The sequence below is a fragment of the Psittacula echo genome (assembly GCF_963264785.1).
Source record: "Psittacula echo genome assembly, chromosome: 2".
In the NCBI taxonomy this organism is placed as follows: domain Eukaryota; kingdom Metazoa; phylum Chordata; class Aves; order Psittaciformes; family Psittacidae; genus Psittacula; species Psittacula echo.
The window spans coordinates 120,817,711-120,844,834 of NC_137737.1; the positions used below are offsets into that span (position 1 = coordinate 120,817,711).

A 27,124-nucleotide genomic window follows, 5' to 3' on the forward strand; every position below is an offset into this window, starting at 1 on the left:
CGCCCCGCAGCCGGCGCCTGCGGCCCGCGCCGCCAGCCCCGTTGGTGGAAGGAGGCGCCGCTCAAGGCCGGGGCGGGCCCGCCGCCGCCGCTATTGGCGGGCAGGCGCTGCCACTCAGCGCCGCCGGGGCGTGGGCGGTGGCGGCGCTGGGCCGGGGGGAGCAGCGAGGCCGGGAGCGGGGTAGGCTGCGCCCGTACTTAAGCGGGCTGCCCGAGCCGGTGACGTCTTTCGAATTGGAGACGGGCTGCCCCCCTCCCGTCGCGGGCTCTCTCGGACACGGCCGGGGACCGAGGTGAGTGCTGCCACAGCCGACCCGCGCTGCCCGCTCGTCCGCCTTCCTATCATGCCTGTGGCCGGGCGCCGCTTCATCTTCCCTGTCAGGAGAAGGGGAAGGCTCGCTCGCCTTCTTGTCTGGGCCCGGTGGCGGGGCCCGGGCACCGCTTGCTGGCGGCAGGTGGTGCTGAGAGGAGGCTGTGCGCGCGCGTCGGCCGTTGGGGCACCGGTGGCCGTGGGGACAACGGTCGATTCCTCGCGAGGCGGGCGGAGGGGCCCGGGACATGGCTGGGACGTGAGGAGACGGACCACCGGGCTCCTCCAGATACCCCACCATCGGCGAGGCAGGGGCTGGGTGGTGGGCGCCCGCTGTGGCCGTCCCGGTGGCGGCATGCCCGCAGCTGACTTGCCCCCAGCTCTCGTCTGGAGGCTGATCTGCGGGCTCAGCGGTGCCGAGCGTCCGGAGCCACCGGCTGCCCCCTCCCGCTTCTCGCTCGTCAGCTGTAACAGGGATAAAAACGGTAAGGTTTTTATACGGCCTTCGCTCCGGGGTTTAAGGTTTAATGAGTTGGGCTGTATTGCAGCATAATTAGCAATTTTGTATGTATATATGCGTTTAGAAAAACTCAAACACTTTTCAATGGGAGGGAGCCTACAGAAAAATATCCTCATGGTTTATGAACTGAAAAAGCCCTAAGGCTAAAGAGTGCTAGCAACAAAGTCATTTCTCTGTGGTACAGTTTACAACTGTTAATGTGTTAAAGCATAATTAAGAACTGTGGCATAGACAAGCCTTTGGTTGTGGTTGGGTTCAGACCTGCAGTCTGCAAGCAGGAAGGGAAGCCTGTGCATGGGTAAGGACTGGAGAGGAAGGCTTGCTTCCTGCCCAACTACTCATTCAATCACACTGCAGCGTTTCAGTGTGACCTGCCTGCCCTTCTAGCTGATAATGTTTCAAACCCTGATGTACTTCTGGGCGGAGGAGGGAGGAACATGCACAGGACTGGTCAGACCTCTTTGGTAGCGCTAAGTATGTGTAAGCTTTTGCCTACTTCGAACTAAGCAGCTTCATGAGAACCTGAACTGCCTGTTCACTAAGTAGCCATTTAATCTATTGTGTGCATTGTTCCTTAAACTGGGCATGGTTGCAGACTGGTAGTGTAATCAAATTGAAAATGTTAATTGCAGCTTGTATAATGAACACTGATGATGATACATCTTATGACTCACAAATAGCCTTTCAGGGAGTAAGGCTGAAGTCAGTCTAGTACCGCACACCTTGAGGCATGTCTGCTTAGGTGGTACTTGCACCTCTAATACCAGAGTTAAAACACAGACACAAACCGATCTCTACAAACATTGTGTCTGTCCTACTAACTTAGATAATCCACTGTGATATGCTGCCTTTGTTTTCTACTAATCCTCCTCTCCCTTTAAGTCTGAGATGATGCTACTGTGTCCTACATGTGTGTGCTTCCATTTGAGTTGGAAGTGCCAGGTCAAAAATCCTCTTGCACCCACAAAAAAACAAATGTTTGCCTGATTTGTAAAGTTAGATTAAACACTGGGTAGTTCTCAAAAGGAGGTGGATGGGTTTCTTGATGCAGTTCTTTAAAAAGCCCGTTTGTAGAAAATGAGCATGTAGAATGCAAAAAAACCCTCAATACTTCAAGCACCAGGAAAGTATACTTGTACAAGGTGCAAAACCTAAGGGTTATTCACCTGGAATACCTTCCTCCAGAAAGGAAAGAAGAACCTTCCTCTTGAGACCAAGCTATTAGGCCTTAGCTGACATAAGTTTGCTATTTCGGAAGAGTATGACCGCACACACTTAATAGAAACCTATCTGCAAGTAAGGACCTGCCCTCCTGATAGGGCATGATATACAGTAAGTTAGAACTCTAGTACGTAGACAGCCTTGCATCTGTTTTTGTAAGTTGCTTATAAGCAGGGACATCCCTGATGGCAAAATATGATAAGAATTTGAATGAAGAACCAAGTGCGTAGCTCGCAGGTATTAGCAGTTAATAATACTAAGCTCAAAGGTAAACAGCTGTAAGAATCCTGATTGATACTAGCCTGTAGACTATAGTTGTAGCCCTAATCCAAGTGCACAACAGGATAAGAAAACCACAAGTTATGTAACTTACTGAATTGTATGGATGCGTCCTTTAGGTAATATTATATCAAGATGAAAAGTAGGTATAAAAGGACCCCTAAGATTTACTGTTCTTTGGGCATGTGTATGGAGATTTGAACCCCTATGTGCTCCTGGTGCCAATAAAGGCTTGTGCTTTACTTTACAGTGTGTACTGTGGAGTGATTTCTTTGAATCAAGTTGGCAAGCCAGCCGGAGACTGTCCGTTTGGCTGTGAGACCTTCTGGGGCCGGGGACCATCAGGGTGCCCCTAGAGAATTCTCTGGAGAGACTTCCTGATTTCCGTTGGATTATCACAGGAACGGACAAGATCCTGAGACAGGTACACAACTTCAAAGCACTACCTTACTTTGAAGGAAATTCTTAGCCTGTGGTTTGGGGCTACCCATAAGTCATATGCTGGGTGTTGCAGCACTGACTTACTAGCGGTACACAGGTGGTTGGGGTTAGAGTCCCCATTGTTGTTTGTGTGGATTGCAGGTTAAAGTCCTGCCCAGATTCCAGGCTATAGTCCTGATTTGGCATGTATGTAGATAGAGGTTGGAATTTGTGCAGTCCTAGCTACTGTTATCAGCTTCCTAATTTCTTACGTATGGATATGCTTTAAGCCTTTGAATTTGGTACCCTGTATCTGTTGAATAACATCTGTCTCATAGTAAATGCTACTCTGTCTAGTCTGTCTTTAAGACATGACTAAATGCATGTTGAAGAATCCATAGAGGATGTTGCTGTAGAATTGATAGGATTATCACTTTGTGTTTAGTGTTCACCCATTTCTGTGTGTTATCTGTAATAAGTGTGCATTTTTTGGGAAATTTGATATAAGGGAAGGGCAACCTGATTTATGAAATCCAATTAGAAATAGTTCAGCATTTGCTGGAACAGGAACTATCTATTGAACTATAACTGCATGGTATGGAATGAGTGAATGTATGTGAGAGACATACAGTTAGGTACAAAGCGAATGTGGAGTTCCGATCCACGGTTCTGTTCTCCCATGAGGGAAACACTCACAGATGAACAAAGCAAAAGTAACGTGGAGCGAGTGCACAAGTAACAAAAGCACGACTGGGACACGATACTACCACAAAGCAAGTGCAAATGGGAAACCAGGAAAGTCAAAATTTAATACTGAAAGTCCCCTGGGATGCATCTTAACACATGGGAAGGAAATGGGGCATCCACTAGGAGGAAGCATGAGCAAAAAGACCTTGATAAAATATTGTAACCAGTGGTGGCCATTGCATGAATTGGAAGGGGGAGAAAAATGGCCAGAAAATGGATCCTTAAACTATGGTATGATGTTACAGTTAATGCTTTCCCTACGAAGGGAGGGAAGGTGGCATGAAGTCATGTATGCAGATAAGGTTTTCACACTCTGAAACCATCCAGAGTGGCAGAAAGACTGGGATAAACATTGCACCAAATTCTGTTTGTATTAACACTAGAAAAAGAATAAAAAGCAAGGAGAAGTTGAGGAGGTGCTGCTCATTATGCTCTATAGGCCAGAGGTGCTTGAAATACAAGGAGAAGGGGCCTGAGGAAATGCTAGAAGGTTTTCTTAGTTCCAGGGAAACTGCAGAAAAAGTATTAACTCCTCCCCCTTCCCCAGAGCATGGGAGGTGAAAGGAGAGGGAAAGGCAACAAAACTCCCTGTCACCATCATTTTTGCGGCTAAGCGGGAGAATGCAGGCCAAATTGTGAGCTTGATTGGCTCTGCCCATATTGAAAGATAAAGGTGTGGTGCAAGCCCCCCTTAGGGAAGATGAGGGACCCATGAGGCTAAAGGTTAATTTCTCTATGGGAGACTTAGGAAGTTGGAAAGCGATAGCAAGGACTTACAGAGAAGATCCCACAGATGTGGCAAAGAAATTTACAATCTTCACTAAAGCTCTAGACCCAGATTGGGATGGTTCTAATTTAAGGTTAGACGCACTGCAACTGAGACAATAATGAAAGGAAGAAGTCAGGTTGAACAACCACTCGTGCAACCATTGCAGTCTTGTGTAAAGTAACTTATCAGGGAGATGAGAAACTTGAGGTGCATAGAAAGAATCCTTTCGGGGTCATAACACGAGGGCTCCTAGTAATAGGGTAAGGGCTAATCAGTGTGCTTTTTGTAAACAGGAAAGGCACTGGAAAAGGCAGTGTCCCAAATTGAGAAGGGAGGAGGAGTACCTCCCATGCCTCGCTGAATTAGAATAGGGGGGACCGGAGGATCAAACCCCGGACAATCCCCTGGTTGTAATGAAGCTGAGGAAAGAAGACACAAATGTGGAATTTCTAGTAGACACCAGAGCTATGTTTTCTGTGTTAAATCAACAGTTAGCTTTGATTGATAGTGAATCTTTAAATGTGACTGAGGCAACAGGCCAGCGACAGAAGGTACCATACATGCAACCTCTCTGATATAAAATGGGTAAAATGGTAGGAACGCACATATTTTTATATATGCTGAACACCCCAAAATCGTTATTAGGAAAGGATCTGTTTAAAACAGTTGGAAGTGGAGATCAAGTTTAAAAATGATGAAATACAAATGAAAGCTAAAGATGACCAACTAATGGAAGTATTAAGTTTAGCTCTAATCCAGCCACAGGTAACAAAGCAGGTCCCCTTGGGTATCTTGGATCAAGTCTATCCAGAAGTGTGGGCTGATGGAACACCAGTTAAGGCAAAGCATGCCAAACTGATCCAAGTAAGACTGAAGTCTGGGACCCAACTGATAAGAATCAAACAATCCCCCCTCAAACTAGAAGACAGGAAAGGAATTAAACCTGTGATAGTTGTTTTTTTTTTTTTCTCAAATTTGGCCTTTTAGTAGAGTGTGAATCCAAATATAACATCCTCATTTTGCCAATTTGGAAACCGGGTGGGAAAAGCTATCCATTACTACAAGACCTAAGAGCTGTCAATAAAATAGTGGAAGACCTTCATCCCATAGTGGCCAACCCTTATACTTCATTAACAAAACTAAGAGAATCTTTTTTGGTTTACTGTTTTAGACTTAAAAGATGCTTTTTTTCTGCCTGCCCTTGGATCCAGAGAGACAAAAATTGTTTGCGTTTGATTAGGAAAATCTAGAGTCAGGTTGGTAATTCCAACTCACCTGGACCATGTTACCCCAAGGCTTCAAAAATAGCCCAATGTTATCTGGAAACCAACTGGCAAATGACCTTAAGGACTGAACAGCACCCGCTGGGGAAGGAGTTTTGCTCCAATATGTAGATGAGCTGTTGATAGCCACCAAAACCTTGAACAGCTGTAGGGAATGGGACAGTAAGCCTGTTAAATTTTCTTGAACTTAAAGGATATAAGGTATCTCAGCAAGAGGCATAAATAATGAATCAGGAAGTCACCTACCTGGGCTATGAGGTCTCAGGGGGCAGTGGAAATTAGGACAAGAATGCAAAGAAACAAGTTGCCAAACTCCTCAGCCCAGGACATCTAAGGAACTTCGAACATTTCTCAGGATGACAGGTTGGTGTTGACTCTGGATCTATAATTATGGTATATTAGTAAAACCCCAATACCAGTTGTTGCAAACAGAAATGAGGGAATTACAGTGGACTGGGGAGGCAAAATGAGCACTTAATGAATTGAAGGAATTCATGCTAGCCCCAGCCCTCAGACTCTCACATATCACCAAACCATTTTGGTTATTTTCACATGCGAGACAAGGCATAGCCGTAGGTCCTAGCTCAACATACAGGACCCTATAAAAGAGCTGTAGCTTACTTCTCAAAGCAACTAGATGAAGTAACCAAAGGATGGCCTGGATGCCCATGGGCAGTGGCAGCTGTTGTCCTAAACATCCAGGAACCTCGAAAATTCACTGTGGGGAAAAAAAAGATGACTGTCCTGATACCGCATACATATCTGCAGTACTGGATCAGAAGGGGCGGCACTGGCTATCTCCCTCTTGGTTCCTTAAGTACCAAGCAATATTGGTAGAACAAGATGATGTAGATGTAGTCACTACTACTGTTGTCAACCCAGCCTCTTTTCTCAGCAGTGCCACAGCAGTCAGGGAGCCAGTAACTCATGGCTACTTAGAAACCCTTGAAGCCACTTACTCAAGCTGGCCTGATTTAAAAGAACACCTGCTGGAAATGGAAACCTGGTTCACTAATGGAAGCAGCTTTATTGAAAATGGAGTTTGGAAAGCAGGATATGCTGTAACCACTACTCAGAGAATCATTGAAGCCTGAGCCCTGCCAGTGGAAACATTGGTACAAAAAGCGAAAATGATTGCTCTGAAGAGCACTAGAATTAGCCTACAGAAGAGACATTAATATTTGGACAGACTCAAAATACGTGTCTGGCATAGTGCATGCCCATGGGGCTGTGTGGAAAGAGCATAGGCTTTTGATGTCTCACAGAAAACAAATCAAGTACTCTGCGGAAATACTGGGGCTTCTTGAAGCTACAAAGTTACCGAGTCAAGTGGCAGCGATGCACTGCAGAGGACACCAAGGGGTGACACAGATCAGGATAAAGGAAAACCGACTGGTGGCAAAGAGCGGCAGAAGAAGAAGTAGTAAACCTACTGGCCATAATACCAAATGGAAAGATAGTAAGTGTTACTTCTGAAATTTCTTATTCAAAAGAAGATTAAAAACTAGCTTAGGATTTAAAGGCACAACTTGAAAGTTTATGTTCTTCCTGAAGGACAAATAGTAGTGCCAGAACAAATATTATGGAAAATAGTTCAAGAAGAACATAATAAGGCACACTGGGGAGCAGATGCCTTATGTAATAGTTTAAAGAGACAAATAGTGGGATGTAACCTGTACACCACAGTAACACAAATAACAAAACAATGCAAACTCTGTAATAATCTCCAGATTACTAATAAACCCAGTTTAGGGATGATTGGGAAGGGCAGTGTCCCTGAACAACAGTGGCAGATTGATTTCTCTAAACTACCCAGAAAAGGGGGGTACAGGTACCTTTTAGTACTAACAGGTATCTTCTCTGGCTGGCTGGAAGCCTTTCCAACCTGGAGCTACAAGGTTCGAGAATTAACCAAGGTGCTCCTTAATGAAATAACCCTCAGATTTGGAGTACCAGCAACCATATCCTCAGATAAAGATATTTGTTTTTATGTACAAGTTGTACAGCAAATCAGTCAGATAGTGTGAATTGATTGGCAGTTACAATTAGTTAACTAATTTAAACTGCAGTCAAGCATTACCTCTAGCCTTGTTGCGGATAAGGGTTAGACCAGGATTAAAAAAGAAACTAAGCCCTTTTGAAATGCTTTATGTATGACTGTATACTGTACAATATCAAGGGGAAGACTTACATCAGGCTGATATCTCAACCATAAAATCGGAATGTAAATCTTTTATTAACCAAAGTCTTGTAGGATGGGAAGCCTGGATTCAGTCTAGAATACCCTGTACTAGACACAGAATGGACTTGATGGGATGGTTCGGATCAGGAATGGGAGTCTTAAACTCTGTTGATCAAGAAGTCTTAGTAAATAAATTAAGCACAGTCACCTTAGAGCTAGGAAATCCAGAAATTCCACTCAGATCATCTCACCTGACCATTGCCTAAACACAGCAGTTGGTAAGTGATCTTACAACAGTGTTAGCAGAACACAACTCCCAGGACCTATATCACATTATTAATTTTATAGGGAATTTGCAAGGAAATCTGTCTCTAGCTTTAGACCGGATTCAGTCACAACTTTGGTTACAATCTGTTGCAGCAGCTATTATTAGGGAAGGAGAAACAGGACTTTTGCCCCAAGAGATATGAACAATTATTGCTAGAAATAGTACTGATTTTGAGAAAACATCAAGCATGGTGGAAACTAGTAAATTTCACATATAACCCATTTCAGAGGGAAATTACTGCTTTTGTATTGACAATTGAACATGCCAAAGTATTAGACATATTTCCTGTATTTGTCTCTAGAGACCATACACCAAGGCATTGTAGTCAGACCAATGGGACACAATGTATGGGCAAAATTTAAGACCCAGAATTGACAAACTATAAGCATAGAGGCTTGTACTCTGAGGGAACAGTTAGGGTTCATCTGTGAGAATGCTGTAACTGAAAATGGAGATCTGAGTCTCTATACTGAAGACAGCATTGCATTTTCAAAATGATCCCTGTCATTCATGCAAGCTCCCAAGTATATTATATTGAAAAGGGATGCTCTTCCATAAGAACCACCTGTGAGAATATAATGACTGATAGCTGTATTGAGGAAACAAGTGCTACCAACTTTTGTGTATGCAATTTCACAAGAAGATGTTGCATCACCCAGACCTGCGAAGATGATATATAAGGTCAGTGAAACTTCCCAGTGAGCAGTGTGGACTGTTAAGCACAGTGTAGAAGAAATTAAAGAAATCGTCACCAACATCAAGACAACTGGGGAACACCGCCGGTGCAAAATTTTCTTGGGAGGGACAAAATGGCAATCTCCTATGGCAACTCAACTTCTTAATTTTCAGGTCCACCCCATTCTTATGCTAATACTGACTATGGCCTTATTAACTATTGTTAATTTGTAGATATGGTGGAAAGTTCGTACGGTAGCTCAACAAGTGTACATACTATGGACTGCACAAAAGAATTTGCACAATTTTAAAGAAAAGGGGGGTTTGAGACCAAGCTATTAGGCCTTAATTGACATAACTGCTATTTAGGAAGTGTATGACCACACACGCTTAATACAAGCCTGTCTGCAAGTAAGGACCTGCCCTCCTGGTATAGAATGATACACAGTAAATTAGAACTCTGGTACATAGGCAGCCTTGCATCTGTTTTTGTAAGCTGCTTGCAAGCAGGGACATCCCTAATGACAAAATATGATAAAAACTTGAATGAAGAACTAAGCATGTAGCTCGCAGGTATTAGCAATTAATCAATCATACTAAGCTCAAATGTAAACAGTTGTAAGAATCCTGATTAATACTAACACAATAGGATAGGAAAACCACAAGTTATGTAACTTACTGAATTGCATGAATGTATCCTTTAGGTAAAATTATATCAAGATGAAAAGTAGGTATAAAAGAACCCCTAAGATTTACAGTTCTTTGGACATGTGTATGGAGGTTTGAACCCCCATGTGCTCCTGGTGCCAATAAAGGCTTGTGCTTTACAGTGTGTATTGTGGAGTGATTTCTTTGATTCAATCTTAAACATTGTTTTCTGTCTATGAGCTAGTAAGAACAGTATTTGCCGGTTTTTTTGGGTTTTTTGAGGGGTTTTTTCATTTGGTTTGCTTTTCTTTTGTTGGGTTTTTTTTTGTTTGTTTGTTTGCTAGTATCAGGCAAAACTGTTTTTTTACTGCAGATTTGCAGTTATCAGTCTGTTACGTGAACAGAAACAGGTTTAAGTTAGAAGATCAAGCAAGGATGTTCTTCAGCAGTTTCCTTGATCAGCTGTACTTTAATTTGCTGCAAAGACAGTCATCTGGTCATCATTATTTTTTGTTAGATTTCTTGTTTGCTTGGAAGAAATACCTGCGTGGCCATATGTGTGCCTGAGGCAATGTATGGGAAGTTGTAAAGGGAATGAGGATCTGCTGTTCATATTGATGTCATCAGTTTAGGTTCTTGGCACTGAACTCTGTCTCAAGCTTACAGCTCCTAGAGTCAGTATTAAACTACTAAACTTTTGAAAAATACGATTCAAGCTGTCAAACACAGTGTAAGTGGGTCTGGTCCCTCGCAGTGAAACCTTTTTCTGTTAAATAAGATCTGACACAGCAGCACAGGAGGTGGTTGGGCACTTGTTACACCTGGGAGAGCTCAGTGAAGATACAGATGTGATCTAGCAAAGGAATAGCCACAAATCTGGACAAGTTTACTTGTACGTTGCTCCCACACACTATTTACTGAAGTGTCTCCAGTGTGTTGGCTGTGAACAGCTTCTGTGGAGTTGTTTCTATTAGACGAGGTCACTTCCTCAGTGATACGACAGGCTGGTGTAAGAGTCATTGCCGTGGCTCTATTATCTGCAGGAATTTGTTAGGGAATAAGCACTCTTGGTGACAGGCTAAACTTGCTTGAGTTGTCTTGCTGCTAGTGCTTTTGAAGTAACATTTTGCAAAAAGTGTGGTGGTGGTTCGTTGTTTTGTTGTCTTTTTTTAAGGCAACCAAACTGTATGTTATTGGAGGGCCTTTATAACATGCTGAAGCCCAGACTTAATCCTGATTTACTATTGAAAGTGGATACTTAACCTGTTTCTTTTCTGTTTCTAGCCAACATACGAGTATCTGTCCAGAATGTCCAGGCATGCACAACTTAGAGACCATGATGTAAATCCATGTGTAGTGGTAAGATGATCAAATTGGGATTTTGGTTTGTATGTTTCAAAGTTAAATAATACAATTTCTAGAGGATTTTTTTTTTATGGGTAGCAGTCTCACATTGGCATTTTGCATTAGAAGTTTCTTAAAGAATCTGAAGGTGGGAAAATCATACATTATAGTAAGTGTGAAATGACAATTCCTCATAAATAGGAATAATACAGCTAATAACAATCTTTTCAATTTTCTGTCCTTAAAACCAGAGCCTGAAATCCTGGTTAGACAAGATTGGTTGATTTTTAAAAGTCTTTTGTGGGTTATATCAAACATCTTTGTAAACAACTATTCTATGGACTCTATCAGTACTATTTAAAGAGCACTAATGTCTGTTGTCTTCAAATGAAGTCATTGCTTGGACTTACTGATTATTCTTTGTGATAGATGTTCCTCTGCTCCCTTTGATAGTATTTCATCTGAGAAGCTGCCTCCTATCTTTGTTCTGGGACTTGTTAGAATTGTTAGACTTTGAGTACATTAACTTCCGTCAGCCCTGAGCTGTTTTCCCTAATACAGGAAACAGATGCCTCTAATAAATGTATGGATGACAACAACTATAATAAGGATAAGTGTACTGCTTATTTTTTGAAGTACAGAAACTGCAGAAAATTCTGGGTAAGCACAGTAGATTTTCTGAATTTTACTCTTTGCCTCGCTTTAAGTACATTACTTCTGACACACTGCTTTCTGAACTCTGCAGACTAAGTGCTGACTGCTACTGGTTTTATGGTGACTTGCAGGCCTAGCTAGTCTCAGTATGTATTGCTGAAAGAGTTAAGCAGGTGCACATCAGAGTACTTGGTTCTCTTAAATTTACCCTCTTGCATTATGAGTGTTTTTGCAGTACCTGATAATGTTTCCCTCTGAATTTGCATCAGATGTTTCTAGTAATAAGTTTTGTTTTAAATGGATGTAATGGAAAATAATCTAAGTTCCCATTTTTGTATTGTTTTGGGTCATGTTTACTTGAACCTAAGATGAAGCTTAGGAAAAGTTCATTCTTATTTGGTGGTGTCCTAATTTCCTTCTCTCTTGTGGTAGAGAAGCATCATGAGGAACTACGTGCAGTTAAACTGTTCTCTATTTTCATATGCCATAGTAGTAAAGAGTTTTCTAGCTTAGCCTTGCACAAACTACAAAAAAAAATTTACAGATGTTAGTCTGACATAGTGAAGTTACAGTATTCCCATTACACTATTTTCTGAAGCAGCAAGGTAAGCTATCAGATTTCTTCAATTAAATAGTATCACATTTCGTTACCAGCTAATCAGACTAAGAGTATCAGGCTCTTGATATATAAAGAGTACTTCTATTAAAGAATCTTATTCAGAGCTCTAAGGCAGAGACTTCTGAGAAATCTGTGTTCTCATGGTCATTTCCTATTTTCAGCATACCATTATGATGCAAAGGAGAAGAAATGGAGTGAAACCAGAGATGCCCTCAGCAGAAGAGAGAAAGAAAATGTTGGAATCGATGGGGAAGCCCTACTGACTAGAAACTTGTGTTGCTTGACTGTTTTCACCATACATACAAAGATTTACCAGCAGCAAGTTTACCTTTCATGAACCAGACTTTAAGGTTGCCATATCTTGGATTAAAATGAGCTGCTAAATTTGGAAATGTGTGAGCTTTCTAGGATAAAACTTCTTGGTTTTATTCATGCTCCCTGTCTTGGGAACTTGGCCTCTCACTGGAAGACAGTATTGACACAGATTACATCTAGGTACTTTGGAAGTAGAAACTAATTTGCTCTGAAATGCTAAATATAAAATTAATGGGACTCACAAAAAATCCTGTTTGAAAGGAGAGAGCTGGTGAGTGTTGCTGTGTAGTCCTAATGATGGAGCAGATTAAGAGACTGGTATGTGCAAAGTGTTTCTGGTATCCAGCTATTCTGCCTAGTAGTGCGTATTTACTGTGTGTGATCTTACCGCTGTTTTCACAAGTTGTATTCTGTGTTCCCAGTTTAATAAGACCATTCATGAACTAAAATCCCAAATCCAACAAGCTTGTCATTAAGTCTCCCGCTACACTCATCAGTGAGAGCAGAAGCTTGCAATAAATCAGATTTGCTTCTTACAGGATTAGAGAGATTGATGAAAATAGAACTGAACTCCTTGGGTCCAAACTGAATAGTATCATCTGTGGATAGCAAATAGATACTTCACTGGTGGGGGCACGTGGGAGGGACTCACAGAGGTGTAAACATATACTGAGTGACATGGCAGGTTTAACTATAGTACATCTCTCTAAGACTCTCTGGACAGCTGAAGCCCTAGATTTGGAAATGCTTACTCATACAAGAGTATCAAAGCTCAGTTTGAGCTGGTACTCTAATCTTAAGTGAGACTGATTCCTTAACTAAACTGAACAACTACTAAGTGTAAACGAGTTGCTGTCTAGTGGAAACACTGTTTTGTTACCTCTAGTACCTTCTGGTGTCTTGGCTTAAAAGCTTGTACCCTATGGTAAAACAGAAAAAACGCTGTCATGAGCTCAAGTTCCATGTGAAATCCTTTAGGACTCACTGCAATCAAGTTGGCAGAACTCTGGCTGACCTCATGGAGGATGGTGTGTAAAAGTGTTGTCTCTCTATTTGGACTGTTTTGGAAAGACTTCATGGCTTCCTGTTTCTCCTTATGTCTGGCTTGTCTTGTTTCTTTCCACTGGAGGCCTGTTTCTGTGCTAATGGAATTTTTATGCTGTTTCCACCTTCTGCCTTGTTATTTGACCTGACTAGTAACAATTGGAGATCTGCTTTTGCCCCTCCTCTTCTTTCTGTCTGTTGTTCCCCTTATGCATCTGAGTTTTGAAATGGATTGATCATGCCCTTTCTGTTACTGGAAGGAGTGTGTAACTCTATGCTTTTTGAATTCTGTGAGCGTAGCTGTGCAGCCTCCAAGCTATGTCACAAGTTCTCTGGTCAGTTTCTGGCAAGGGAAATAGACTTTTTTCAATCAAGATCATCAGATTCTTTATTTTAAATTACTTTCTCTGTACCTAAAATGAAAATTTTGCTGATTTTTTTGTGTGTGTAATGGAGAGCAAACTTTCATTATAGATTCAAAGACTCTTCATTGCCCACCACCCCCTTGTCACCTTCTTCCAACACTCTCCTACATACCGGTTTTTCCTTTTTTGTCCATTTGGCACCAGTTCTTTTTTGCCAATTTGAGCATTTTTGTCTGTTCCCATTCCAGCTTTTATTTTAACTAGTAGTTTTGTTTTGTCTCTGATCTAATGACGTAATCCTGCAGTGACTTCTAATACAGCTGCTTTTGAAGGTCTTGTGTTCTCTGTTCAACCTGTCTTAGAGAGAGAGCTCTTTGCTTTCATTAGTCAAACTTAGCCATAATACTTCCTCATTGTCCATGCCTCTACTTGATGATCTTGTTCATCTGCAGTTTTTGGGGAGCTGACTGTCCCCTTTTCCTTAGGGTTGTGTCTCTCTGGACTCTTCTGGTTTTGCTGCATTGCTGTCTAAGGGCACCTTCTCTCCTACTTGGCACAGGTTTGTCATTTGGCACCTCTGCTGTATCTTTGGGCATGTTCTTTGCTTCTATGGCTTTAGCTACTATTCTAGTGCTGCTGTTTGCCTGTTGCTGTGCTCTTATGTTCTGGGCTTACATGAATATATACTGTACATTTTAGTTCTATGCAAGAAAAACAGCATCTCCTCTTGATGTGGTTATGCTGATTGTTCCTTGCATAAGCTCAAGTTCCTTAATCTTCTTTATCCTAGGTTTTCCTTTCAGGTTTTCTTTGAGTGTCAGAGTGCCCTTTCTCATAGGCTAATTGTTGCATTTACAAAATTTTCCTGTCAGTGTTTACTTGGAAAGCTTCCACTGTTTTTGTTTTCTTTTAAAGGATGACAGAGTTATCTCTGGATTATAATAGGCATACGATACTACTTTGTAAAGTGTTTCTAAAGAACTGGGACTGGACTGGACTTTGGAAAGTCAGAAAAGGAGATGTGTTCCCTGCTTTCAAGTATCAATGCAAGTATGTGGGATCACAGGACAGGCTAAGGCGCATGTAATGCAAGATCAGTATTCTAATATTAGACTTCCTGATCATCACTGGACACACATGGTAAGCCCCCTGTGGGTGTTATGACAGAATTGAGTTTAATGAAGAACTGAGGGCAATTTAAGCAGTGACCTTGTAGATTAGTTTGGGTAATCTGTTAACCATTGCAGAGAATGCTACTTGCTCGTTTATTTCTGTTGCATATGCCTTATAGTTACTGTTAAATAAGACAACTTTATGAAAAGTCTTGGAAAGCAATAGGTCAGGTCATAGTGATTCTTGAGTAATCCATTACTGAAGTCTAAGTTTTCATCATTTTTCCCCCTCACTGAACGCTGATGTTCTTGCTTTCACTATTGAGGCTCAAGAGTGGTAAGTTATGATAGCTAACACATAGGCTCTTATGAAATTGTTGATTTTTTTTCCATTAATTTTTGTAGTGTGGTTAACTGTCTTTGATTGTGAGCCAAAGATACAGGTTTTTTTCCTTATACTGGAGAGTTTGCATTCCACACTTCACTAAAACACTGAGGTAAGTTGTAGCCAGCCAGTCTTACTGAGCAGAATAACTAGGCTGAGTTCTGTTTTGGTGAAGTACATTCTTGTGTACTAGGCCAGAAAACATAACACAGTGGACCAGTATAATTAATTCAGAAGCTGGGAAAAGACCTATGGGGTTTAATAGGTGTAATTCTTCATTTTGCTTGTGATATGAGGACCAAATCTGCATTAATGTTTTATTTTTTTGACAGCTGGATGGTGCTGTTGCACAACAGACTGCATGAAAACAGACTCACTCCACCCACTACTGGCTCTTTTGAGCTTTTTTTTTAGCCTCTTCCCACAGAGATCACAGAATTCATGCAGGAGAGAAGGAAGATTGGTGCTCTTTCTATAAACAGAAGAGGAGGGCAGTTTCAAGCACTACTGGAAAACAGGTTTCTGTGTAGCCTGAGAAGCTTTGGAATATGGTCCTAAAAAGAGTATTTTTCACTGTGGTCATTTGATCGCAGCTGAGCACTAAGCGGCAGCTGCAGGCTCTCTGTCAGGCTCAGGTGAATGTCCAGGCTCCCATCTGTACATTTTTACCATCTCATCTTTCCCTTTACTTCCCAGTGCATGTTTGTATGTTTGGCTCAAAGTTTTGTGCTGCCACAACTTAGTCTGTGCTCTTGAAGATGCTAGTAGTCATCTAGCTCTAGAGTCCCAAAAACTTCTTCACGTTTAATAGCTGAAGCTTTGAAAGGCAGGGAGTTGCATGTGCTGCAGCTCCGAGTGGTCTTGTAATAAAACTTTAACACTCTTGTGATCAAGGCCATGTGTATAGGTTTCCCTAAAACTTCTGCAGACCAGACAGGATGAATGTAGAGTATATGATGTTATTCTGTTCCAGTACCTTTGGAGGCAGCCCCTAACTCATGCTAAAAGTATCTGCACCTTTATAGTAATATCTTCAAAAGAGCTTTGAAAAAAGATAATCTTATTGTGAAAAAAGTTTAGAAAAATAGTATGGTATTGCAGGCTGTTCTCTTGAAATAATTTGAGGCAACTGGAGGAAGTAGTTCTGTGAGTATTGAAAATAGTGCAAAGTAAAAGAAACATGCTACTTGAGATTTTTTTCATGTTTTTGTTGCAGCCTGTTTGATAGAAGAAAATTCTAAGAGGGAAGTACTGCATTATACTGACTAAATACAGTAGGTCGTTAAAATAAACCCTTAGTATGTTTTATACACATGATACCATGCATATAATAACTAAGACTCATCAGATTTGGAATAAGTAGTTTTTCTCCATGCTTCAAGTTTCTATCCTGATGAGTTCTGTTTTAAAATTCCTTTCTAAGGATTTTCAGTCTTAAGGCCTTAAGTGTAATGATCCTCAAATCCCACATGATTACCTGCATTTTGACAGTTGAGCTGCTAAATTGAAATTCCTTTGCAACTTGCCTGTCTTCAGCATCCCTTTCAATAAGCTCAACCTCTTGTCTTCACACTGATGCTATGTTCTGCCCTGGACACTGTTTTCCTATTGCATTATTATTTTAACTTCTTCAGGTGTAATACAATCCTGATTTTGATAGTATCTTTTTGCTTTATCAGTTACTCTGCTTTCCACGCTGTGTTTGAACTTTGATCACAATTCATGCCTGAAGTTCAAAGTTCATCTTGGAGGTTTTGTTCTATGGCTTTATCCTCCCTAATTGTCTTATGCCTAGTAATCTTTCACAAGCTAATTTCCATTCTCTCTGGCTGGAATATCTTCCCTGCTCATACATGTATTTTACAACTGATTTTTTTTTTTGTCTGTTTTTTGCAACACTGTCCTTTCAACCCAAAATATACATTTCATGCAATGTATTTTTTGTTTTCACAAAACACAGCTAATTCCCTGTGATTTAATAAAAAAGGTTATTTTAGCAGCAAACCCCAAAACTACCTGTATATCTACATAAAATGCTAATTAGGCAGCTAATGAAAACATCTCTTAAGTTCTGATAGCCCTTTCTCAAAAAAGCTTTCCAGTCTCTTTATGGTGGTACATTGTCTGTAATTCAGGCTGTTGGCTTCTTGAGCAGCAACCTGCCATTTGTTAGCCTGTACACAGCTGAGGCACTGAAGGAATGGTAAAAATAACACGGAAGTTGTGCTGAGAGCTACGAAATGTTTCATGCCTTTCTGATGCTGAAGTAATGTGGCAGATGGTCTAGTTCTTGTTAGTAGTTCCTTCCCTACCAAATCTTTTATGAGGACTGACATGAGAGCCATTTAGTATGAAATGCTTTCTCCCAGTGCTGTCTATGGAAGCAATTCCTTAATTTATTATATAATAATCTGACAAAATCAGACAAATTGGATGGCATGGCTTTTCTGTCAACTGGACAGATTTCTTTTGTTGTGGGTTCATTTTTTTTCCAGGCTAATAATCTTCATTGTCAGTGAAGCTAGGCATACATCTATTTTTCCCTCCAAAGATTCTTTTAAAATTAATTTTGAGAATCATTTTCCATATCTAGGGTTTTTCCACTTCTAAGTAGATAGTGGTATTTGCATTAACTTCTAGGTACTTTGTACCACAAAGGATTAGTCATATTCACAACCTCCATGTTTATTTGCAACATTCAGTTCGAATAGATTATGTCTGGAGCCCCAGCCCTAATTTAAATCTATCTGGAGCTGTTCCACAACCTGCTATTGTTGTTTGGGTTTTGCTTTTTTAAACTCAAACATTAATTGCTGATGAATTACTGCTGTCTTAAAAGTCCAGCTGCCTTTGGGCTACCTCTTTACCTGTTTTACTTTGATAAACAGTTATGCACTGCATACTTCCTGATATTTAAGTGATTTTGGCAAAACACAAACTTGAAACAGAAATGGAAATTGCTCAATCCCTGCTATTTAACGTTGCTTTCATTTTCAGTTTCAAAAACGTTTTGCCTCCTTTCGTATTTATTCTGGATCACATTAGTGGATGCAAGCTATGGGCCATGTTTAGAAGCTGCTGTGTAACTAAAACTTCCTGTCAATGCCAAACTCTTATTTTACCTGGAAAACATTTTTACCCTTTTACAGCAGACATTGCCACAGATACTTGTCTTCTATTTTAGCTTTTTCTCTATTGTGTATTTCATTCTCTTCTAGCAAAGAGTTTATCTTGTATCTAACATCCTCAGTGGAACAGAAATGCATGCAGCTTTGCCTGCCTGTCCTTTATGTTTATCTCTGACCACCCAGTATTTTAAATTCACATGTTCTCCAATATACTTTGTATTTTTTCTCTTAAAGGCTTTCTAATTCAGCCTTTTCTTTTGGAAAGGTGCTGTTAAATTCCTGTACTTCAGCACCTTCACTATGCCATGTTTATGTTTTGTTTAATGCTTCATGTGACAATTTCCTGGCACAAATCCTGTCCTTTGTGCCAGGGAATATTAATGTTGTCCATTGCCCTGTAAAATAAGAATAACCCCCTCTCAGTCATTGCAAAACACCATTTCACGTGTGCTATGGATCACTAGATTTAAAATAGTAACAAATCAACAAAACTTTTTTTAAAAAGCAGCCCTTTTTCTAAATTTGCTGTTACTGGAAGGGATGAAGAGAAAACATTTCTTTAGCTGCTTTTCAGTAAAAACAGTTGAATATGAATGCTGGCTAATGTTAAGTACCTGCAAACTATACAGATAGGGAACTGTATGGGTCAGAGGTCAGATTTCTGTTGCGTATGCTTGCAACAAAATTGAATTCGTGTCTGTCAAAATGGGAAAAAAATTCTAATATGAGTTAGGTGATGTATAATGAGGGAAAAAAAAGATAATGTCCAAGCTAGAAAGAGACACCTGCTGAATATACTAAAAGCAGTTCACAGCTCTAAGACAAAGCTAGCCTAAGAGCAGAAATCAGTTCAAGCTTGCAAACACTTAAGCCTAAAGAATCTAAACATTTTTCATTGATGGTAAAAGATTGCAATCTGTTTGCACAGAGAGAGCCTGTTGGTAATACTACTTTGTCACATTAATCTAAAAAATTTTTCTTGCCATGAAATGTGGACCTCTGAGCAGTCCTTGGTTCTAAAGTTGTGAACAACCGTTGAAGTGATCAGGATGGATTGAAGATAGAGGAGAGATCCTAAAGCAGGGTGTGCGCTATGAATTTGCCATATTGTGCAATATGAGTCTTCAGTTCTTTGCCTCTAGGTCTCCTAGTGGTGAATGGATTTGCACAGATGTTACTTATGGTCTAAGAAATGCTGTGGTTTAGTATTCTACTTGACAGGTAAACAAAAGCAGTTCCTTAAATAAGTTAAAGATGACAGTTTAAGATCCTGGGCTGTTCCTATCTATACAGGGTGGAAGGACCACTTTGACTCTCATATTTAAAATGTAGATCCCTAAGGGCCTGTTGGGTGTCTCTGTGTTCAGACATCTAGAGTCTGTGGATGCCAAACACTTTGATATCAAAAGTCTCTGGTGCTTCATGTTCTGCTTTGTACTTTGGAGCCAGCAGTGCTGATGGACCAAGGCTTTGTCCCCACCTTGGCACTGTTGGGATTTATGGAATAAGCATTTCACTCCTTTAGCCCTGGGGAATGATTGTAAAGTCTATTAAAAGGAAACTTATTTTCATTGTGCCATGTTACTTGAGGGTCATATTTTCAGTGTATCCCTTCAGCAACTGCCATTCCAAGTTCCTTGTTCCTGCCGCTCCAGCTGGTGCCTCTTTCTGATCCCCACATTGGTGCTGGTGCAGCGCTTCAGCCTGGGGAATGTATCCAGCTACAAAATAGAAAAGCAGCAATAGGAATATAGCAATAGGTCAGCCCAGCTAGACCCCTGGGCACCTCAAGGTGCAGTTGCAGCCACACTCCTAGCCCTGGGCTGGATGGGATCATGTCTGAGTGAGCAGTAAAAGACTGGGAGAAAATGCTGAAGCCACAGCTGCTATCACAGGTCAAGCAAGGCTTTCTGTGCTTGAAAAAGAGACTTAGTTATTCCAAGCTGTGAGTACACAAGGGCTGTGATTCTTAGAATTATAGAATAGTTTAGGTTGGAAAGGACCTCGTGAGATTGAGTCCAACCACTAACCTAGCACTGCCAAGTCCACCACTAAACCATGTCCCTAAGTGCTGCATCTACACGTCTTTTAAATGCTTACTGGGATGGGGACTCTACCACTGCCCTGGGCATCCTGTCATGCTTGAGAACCCTTTTGGTGAAGAAACTTTTTCTATTATCCAGTCTAAACCTCCTCTGGTTCAATTTGAGCCTTTTTATGCTTGTTCTATTGTTTGTTACTTTGGAGAAAAGCCTAAACCCCACTTTGCTACAACCTCCTTTCAGGTAGTTGTAGCGAGTGATGAGGTTTCCCCTGAGCCAATTTTTCTCCAGCCTAAATTGCCCCAGCTCTCTCATCCAGCTTGTGCTCTAGACCCTTCACTAGCTTCGTCCAAGGTAGCAGTTCTGCTGACCCTCCTGCTTACTTCTCTGAGAATCGAAAACTCTCTCATTTTGTGATTACTGTGCCCAAGGCAGCCTCCAACCATCACATCACCCACAAGTTGTTCTCTGTTCACTAACAACAGGTTCAGGGGATGCCTTCCCTAGTTGGTTCCCTCACCACCTGTGTCAGGAAGTTATTTTCCGCTTGCTCCAGGAACCTCCTGGATTATTTAGTCTCTGCTGTATTGTATGAGGTGGCAGGCAGATAAAACCTAGAAGGAGCCACGATTTCCTAGTGTCTCCAACTGGGCAGTTTAAATAGTCTTCTTGACAGTGTGCCAGTCTTTTTAGTACCAGATATGATGACACTGCAATTAAGTGCTGCAAACCCACATGGATGAGGAGTAGAAAAGCACTGAAAAGGCTCACTGGTAGGTTTTACCTACTTGTGAACTAAAAGCAGTTATCAGGTTTCTACCCTTTAAATGTTAATGTTCAAACCCCCGAGAATCAATTATGTTAATAAATACTTTAACACCTCAGCTCTTTTAGAGTTGCTGTGGGACAAGAAGAGTTCACAAAGTGCTTTGGTTTTCTGTGGTGTAGAAAAATTGCCAGCCAGGAGTTGGCAGAGAGCATCAGTATCTCTCTAGGCCTCCTCCAGTTGGCAGCTGCAGGATATCAGCATGCCGGAAAGGCTGCTGTAAAGCTGGATGTTTGCAAACAACCAGCTGCTCCTTGTGTCAGGGAAACCTCATGCTCAGTTTGACCCAAATGGGTATGGATCTGCTTGATTTTTGTACAAGTCTGGAAATGCACACTGCTCATATGTGAATGTGCTCATGAGGTCAGTTGTTGCTGATTACTGCTGCCAGTTTGCCTCTGTAAAGCAGCAAGAAACTGACACTGTTTCTAAAATCAGGGCAATTTGCTAATTTAAAATGTTAATAGATTCAGGGGTTTTTTGCATCCTTTATCAGGTCTAAAACTGCTATTCACTTTCAGAGAATTATTTTATGTGCATGTTTTCCCTCGTGATTTATTTCCAGTCCAACTTTTACATTGCTAAATTCTGCACTAACTGAAGCGAAATCATATTTTCTGCTCAGTGAAGGATTAATACTTTTGATGAGATGTTTCTGACACAGGAGGTTCACAGATGTTCTTGCACAAGCTTTAAAAAGGACATTTGACATGTGGTATTACAAGAACATATTCAGCAAATTTTAGGTAAGTGAATTCACTTAATAAACTGCTTTTCATCAAACTAGATGGAGCCAAATCAACTACTTTCCCAATAAATTTATTAGTGCAGTATAGTTTGGTGCTTACTGAGCTATCTGGTTCATGCTGTGTTTTGAAGGGGAAGGAGTGAAGCCAGTGGCAGTGGGAAGTTTCAAGGCAAAAAAGGGTGGCTCCCTAGGAGTACAGCAATGCACTTACTGCAGTGCTCCTGCTTCTCCAGGTTTTGAAAGAAGGGATTCATATTGTGCTACACAACCATCCTTGAAACTCAAAAATACTGAAGCCAAACGAAAGGTGAGCTATTTTGGATGCCCTCTTCACTGCTTTCCATTTCATAAGTGATAAGGTGTCCCAAATGGGCTGGAATAGGAAATTCTCACAGCACCAGAAAGCATCTTGGGACTCCGTTTCTAGCCTCACAGTTAATGTCTGGAGTTTCTAAAAAGAGGAGCCATTCACTGTGTTAAATTCACATGCATAAACCCTTTTGTGGATACTGAATGCTTTGGCATATGCAGAGTTCTTCTTTCATAAGCCCATATTCAATACAGATTTCAACATTTCTGGACAGTAAATCATCTCTCCATCAAGATTGAGAACCACAAAAGTTGGGTGCTTTTTATAATTAAGTGTGACTTTTCCAAAGAGAGATGATTGCACCATAAGAATGGAAATTTTTCTGCCAGAATTTGCCTCCCTGTATCACTTTCCCTACTGAAAGATGTGTGTGGGATTTGGGATATGCTGTCACAATGGGTCTTGGATGAGACATTACAGATCATGTGCTTTGGATTTTGTCTGACACGGAGTCTTGTCAGGCAGCTCGCAGATAACACTGACTCCTCCAGTATTTATCCAAATGACCTTAAAATGGCTTAGTCAAAGGAAAAAAAAAAAAAAGGAGGTTATAGCTTTCCACTCCTTACCTCAAGCTCTTGAACTGCATAAAGATCAAATTTCTTTAAGAGATATAGGAAGAAGACTTTGTTTATATTCCCCTTATTTAAATTACTGCTATTGTCTAGTATGTCCTGCTATTTTTGGGTAGGCAGCACTCTCTGAGTGCTAAACACAGCTTACTAGACTGCCAGAATGAGTTTCACATCGTGTTTTGAAGGTGGGTCCTTAGTGTGGATTTTATTAGAGTAAGGTATCTACAAGCCCCTAAGAAGTTTTTCTTGATGTTATGCAAAGTAATCAGGCAAACCAATATTAGATGCCACCATTTCAGCTTCTGGAATGAGTTTTGTTAGCAAAGTGAGATAGAAAATAGTTTTATTTTGAAACAGTAGCATTTGGGTATTTGCTTGCCAAGTTAACTTTATGTTTCTTAATACACATATTCCTTAGACTGAGCCATCATTTCCTGGTTTCTGAAGCTGAAACAATATTTGTTTCCTTCCTAATCACATGGTTCTAGTTAAAAAGGAGTTTTGATCTGGTTCTCTTAAAATTAGAAGCATATTTTGTTTCAATTTGATTATTTTTAAAGTTGGGCAACTCTGACAACAGGAAAAAAGACTAAAAGCAATTTCTTACAAAAATCTGGACACTTCAAAATAAATGAAACACCACCAAGTAGTTTTCCTTCAATAACCTCACTATATTTTAATTTCTCTTGGATTTCTTCTAACAGTGTTATCCACTAATATAACCCAATAAAGATATTTCAGTCATTGCATCCATAAACTAGCCTTGACTCATGGAGAAGCATCCACACAACCTCTCCTGAAGATCTGAACTTACAACTTACATGCATGTGAATGCTCATTAATTTCACTGATGGATGTCAGAGAAGCTGTTAGCAGACTGTAAAGACTGAGCTTCAGTGTTGAACCCTTCTGGGTGACTGGGAGGAATATGATTAAGAGTTTCCCATCCATCTCACAGAAGTAAACTCTCGAATACTAGTTCCAAGTAAGAAAACACATTGTTCGCATCAGGGAGTTCAGACATTCTTCTTTTGAATGAACCTCAGAATGTCACAAGTTGCTGTAAATGAGGATAACCTTGTGAAATGTTCCCTCTCTGCTGAACAGAATCAAAGCTGTTTGAAAGAGACCCAGGTGTGACATCCTGCTTACTAGCAGGTGTGTCATCTGCTCCTAACAACTTATCTGGGGGTGTAGCAAGCAGCATGGGTATACACATTGAAATAAAGAGCCCACAGCCTCTGGCAACTCAGCAGAGTTAAAAGGTATTTAGATTCAGTAAAGACAGTAGTAGGAAGCCAAAGTATTTTTTTTCTGTTCCCAAGAAGCCAGATCATATCCTCAGAACCTTCTTCCTCAGGTACTACAAAACCCAATTCTTGAGATAAAATAAAAATAGACATCTGGCAGTAGCTCATTGCTCCTTATGTGTCTGCCCTGATTTTCGCTCTGCTATCAAGGACACCTTTGATTTTATTAACCAAAAGCAGAAAAGCAGCTGTCAGATTCCTCACACAGACCACATTCTGCCAGCTGTGCTAAAAAAAGTGATGTAAGGATCAGCAACTATAATGGCTCCTCTGGAGAGGCCATCTCTAATCCTATTATGAAGAGAGGTATTTTTCCAGGTAAACTTATACCAATGGTTTCATTGTTCAAACTTCTAGGCCTCCTTCCCCTAAAAATCAAACAAACAAAAAGCCCCACAACACCACCAGAGAGGAAACCAGCACACATCTATGAAGGCATTTACATGTGAGTGTTCACTGCATGTGTATGGTCATGTGCATGTTTTCCCTCTGGAGAAGAAATCACATTTTAGCTCTCAAAACTAGAAGCATACTTTCCCCTCCTTTCTTTGAGACCTGTTTAAACTATTTGGATATTAGTAAGCTAGGTATCATTTGTGAGGATAATTCAAGCAAGTGGAAACAGAATGGAAAAAAAGAATATTTGAGAGTATTTGCAGATTTGTTTTAGTATTTAATAATGCAACTCTGTTTTTATCTAAAAGAAAAAAAATCCTCCACAAGAGGGGCTTTATTACCAGTGTAAATTCTGCCTTAAAAATAAATAAATGTATAACAGGCTCAAGCATTGTGAGTTTTAGATGAAGCTATCAGAATGGAAAGCTGTGATTTTAGGCAGTGTTTCTTCCTTGTGATTGTTGGCCCTCTGGGTATGTCTCAGGCTATACTCATAGTATGGAAATGCCCAACCACTTGTTACATCTCAAATCCTGACCTTTAACTGTTCATATCACATTTGTAATGTTTTTATACCTTAATTTAAGTCCTTAAGAACTTGCACCATATGCTAAATTCCTGACTCCTTCTGTCTGGGGAAGTTTGAGGAAAAAGAGAGGTAAGATATGGGAATATTTTGCCTTCACTCATGCTTCCTTTACAGAAACTGAGCTAATCTGGGAACCTGAAGCCTAGTTCTAATTCAGTTTTCTTGTCCTGAGGTGAAGCCAAAGTTTACCTTTCCATTGAGAAGACAAGTGTGTCCACTCCATTCACCTCCACCCGTGATAGTAGAAACTGGTTTGAACACACGCTGCATGGTCAGAGTGGAAGTACAGTGGATGATTCTTCTCCATGGAAACTACAGATCAAAGTGATTTTTGAGACATATTTTGAATGTAGCCAAGCGTTCTAAAGCATTACACAGTCTATGAATTTGCTTTTCTTTCACTATGGGTTAATGAATAATCCACTGTGTGGACCAAACCAAAGTTTGGTCTTTAATTGTTGGTTGCAGGAGACAGAAAGCAACTAAATATTACTGCTGCTTTTTTTTTAAGTAGTATGTGAAATCAGTCAACAGAATGTTGTAAGGTTTGTTAAATTGTAGCTATCTAACAGCTCACCATTGTCAGATGGCATAGACCCTGCTGCCCTTACCCCATCCCCTTGCCTAGGACAGTCTCATCTTCAACCTTCTGCTAGGTCTCACACCTCCTGGATCTTTCACTGAGCTGATCAAATCTGTTAACCCAGCAGGAACAGCTTCTGTAGGGTTAATGACTGGTATTACGCAATTTCACACTTAAGCAAAGTGATTGTGCAAGGACTAGGACACGTGAGCTACAGGCACTACATGGCATCTGCTCACAGATAACCATTTGTGACTGCTGCCCTTCTGTTCAGTTTTGAACATTTAGGCCAAGAGACCTCCTGTGTAAGCCTGGGCTGCCACCAGCCAAGGTGGTGAGTCAAGACTCTGCGACAGCTCATATCCTCTGTGGCTCACCAGAGAGACCTCTAACACCAAAAGACTCCAGTTGCATGACAGTGAGTTCAGTTCCAATTTTCCCATCTAATTGTTTCTTTAACAACAAAAGTCTGCAAAAACCAGCCTGACAAACCAATCTTATGAGTACTGCTTCCTGTTTTCTGAAGCTGAATCCAGAACAACAGTTTGTGTAATGCTGATGAGCTGTTAAATGAAATTAAGTCTTTTTCCCTATAGACTTTGTAATAAAAATTGTAAACAATATTTTGCAAATAAAGCTGCAGGCCTATGGGCTGTCACTCCCAGATGGCATGAATTAGTGGAAGAAGATTTGTTGTGTTTCCTTTTCCCAGCTGCCCCTCCTCCCTGGATTTTGGATGTGCTAACCTTGGACAGGGATGACTCAGCTGCTGGTGAATCACCTGCTGCAGTGCTAAAAGTGATAGCTTGGCTCCATTTCCTCAAGCAACAGTGAGCTGTCAAGGCAGACTAGCAAGAAAATTGCTGTCTTCTGTCCAGCTGGGAGAATTTTCCTGCTTGCACATCTAGATTCGCTGCAATTAGGGGTAGTTGCACAGATTGTAGCATGACTTCAACAATCCCTGTTGAGATCTTGTTTAATAAAAGCTTCCTTGTGCAACTGTGTGTTCATGATAGGGCTGTAAAGCTTTCTTCAATAGAAAACCAATCAGTGAATAGCTCATGTACAGTATAACTGGAGAAATACTGATCAGGGACATTTCACTGTTTTCCAGTTGGTGGCATGGAAAGTAATGGAGTATTTCCAACCAGATTGTTCCTGAAAGGAAAGGTGATCTAGAAAAATACTCTAAAATCTTACTGTTTCAAATGACTCTTTTCCGGACTGATAATAGTGGCGAAAGACATAACTAAAACCAACATGGAAAACTTTGCCAGGCTCTACATCTCTATGGGACTGAACAAGTAAAACCAGCTGCTAGGGAGAAAAACATGGAGA

At 40.8% G+C, this 27,124-nt stretch overlaps 1 protein-coding gene across 1 annotated transcript; it reads left to right on the forward strand.

Moving 5' to 3' along the window:
* CHCHD7 (coiled-coil-helix-coiled-coil-helix domain containing 7) lies at nt 1–26,452 on the forward strand. Its single transcript, XM_080639493.1, has 6 exons — nt 1–292; nt 2,580–2,753; nt 10,666–10,740; nt 11,287–11,385; nt 12,160–12,631; nt 13,200–26,452. Exons 3-5 carry the CDS (start codon nt 10,690–10,692, stop codon nt 12,259–12,261), a joined length of 252 nt encoding a protein of 83 aa, XP_080495619.1. The 5' UTR covers nt 1–292; nt 2,580–2,753; nt 10,666–10,689; the 3' UTR covers nt 12,262–12,631; nt 13,200–26,452.
* Nucleotides 26,453–27,124: the final 672 nt, after the last annotated feature.

Coding starts and splice junctions, on each gene's coding strand:
- CHCHD7 (XM_080639493.1), top strand. CDS start 10,690: ATGTCCAGGCATGCACAACTTAGAGACCATGATGTAAATCCATGTGTA. Junction 10,741..11,286: donor ATGTAAATCCATGTGTAGTG/GTAAGATGATCA, acceptor TCCCTAATACAG/GAAACAGATGCCTCTAATAA. Junction 11,386..12,159: donor GAAACTGCAGAAAATTCTGG/GTAAGCACAGTA, acceptor TCCTATTTTCAG/CATACCATTATGATGCAAAG.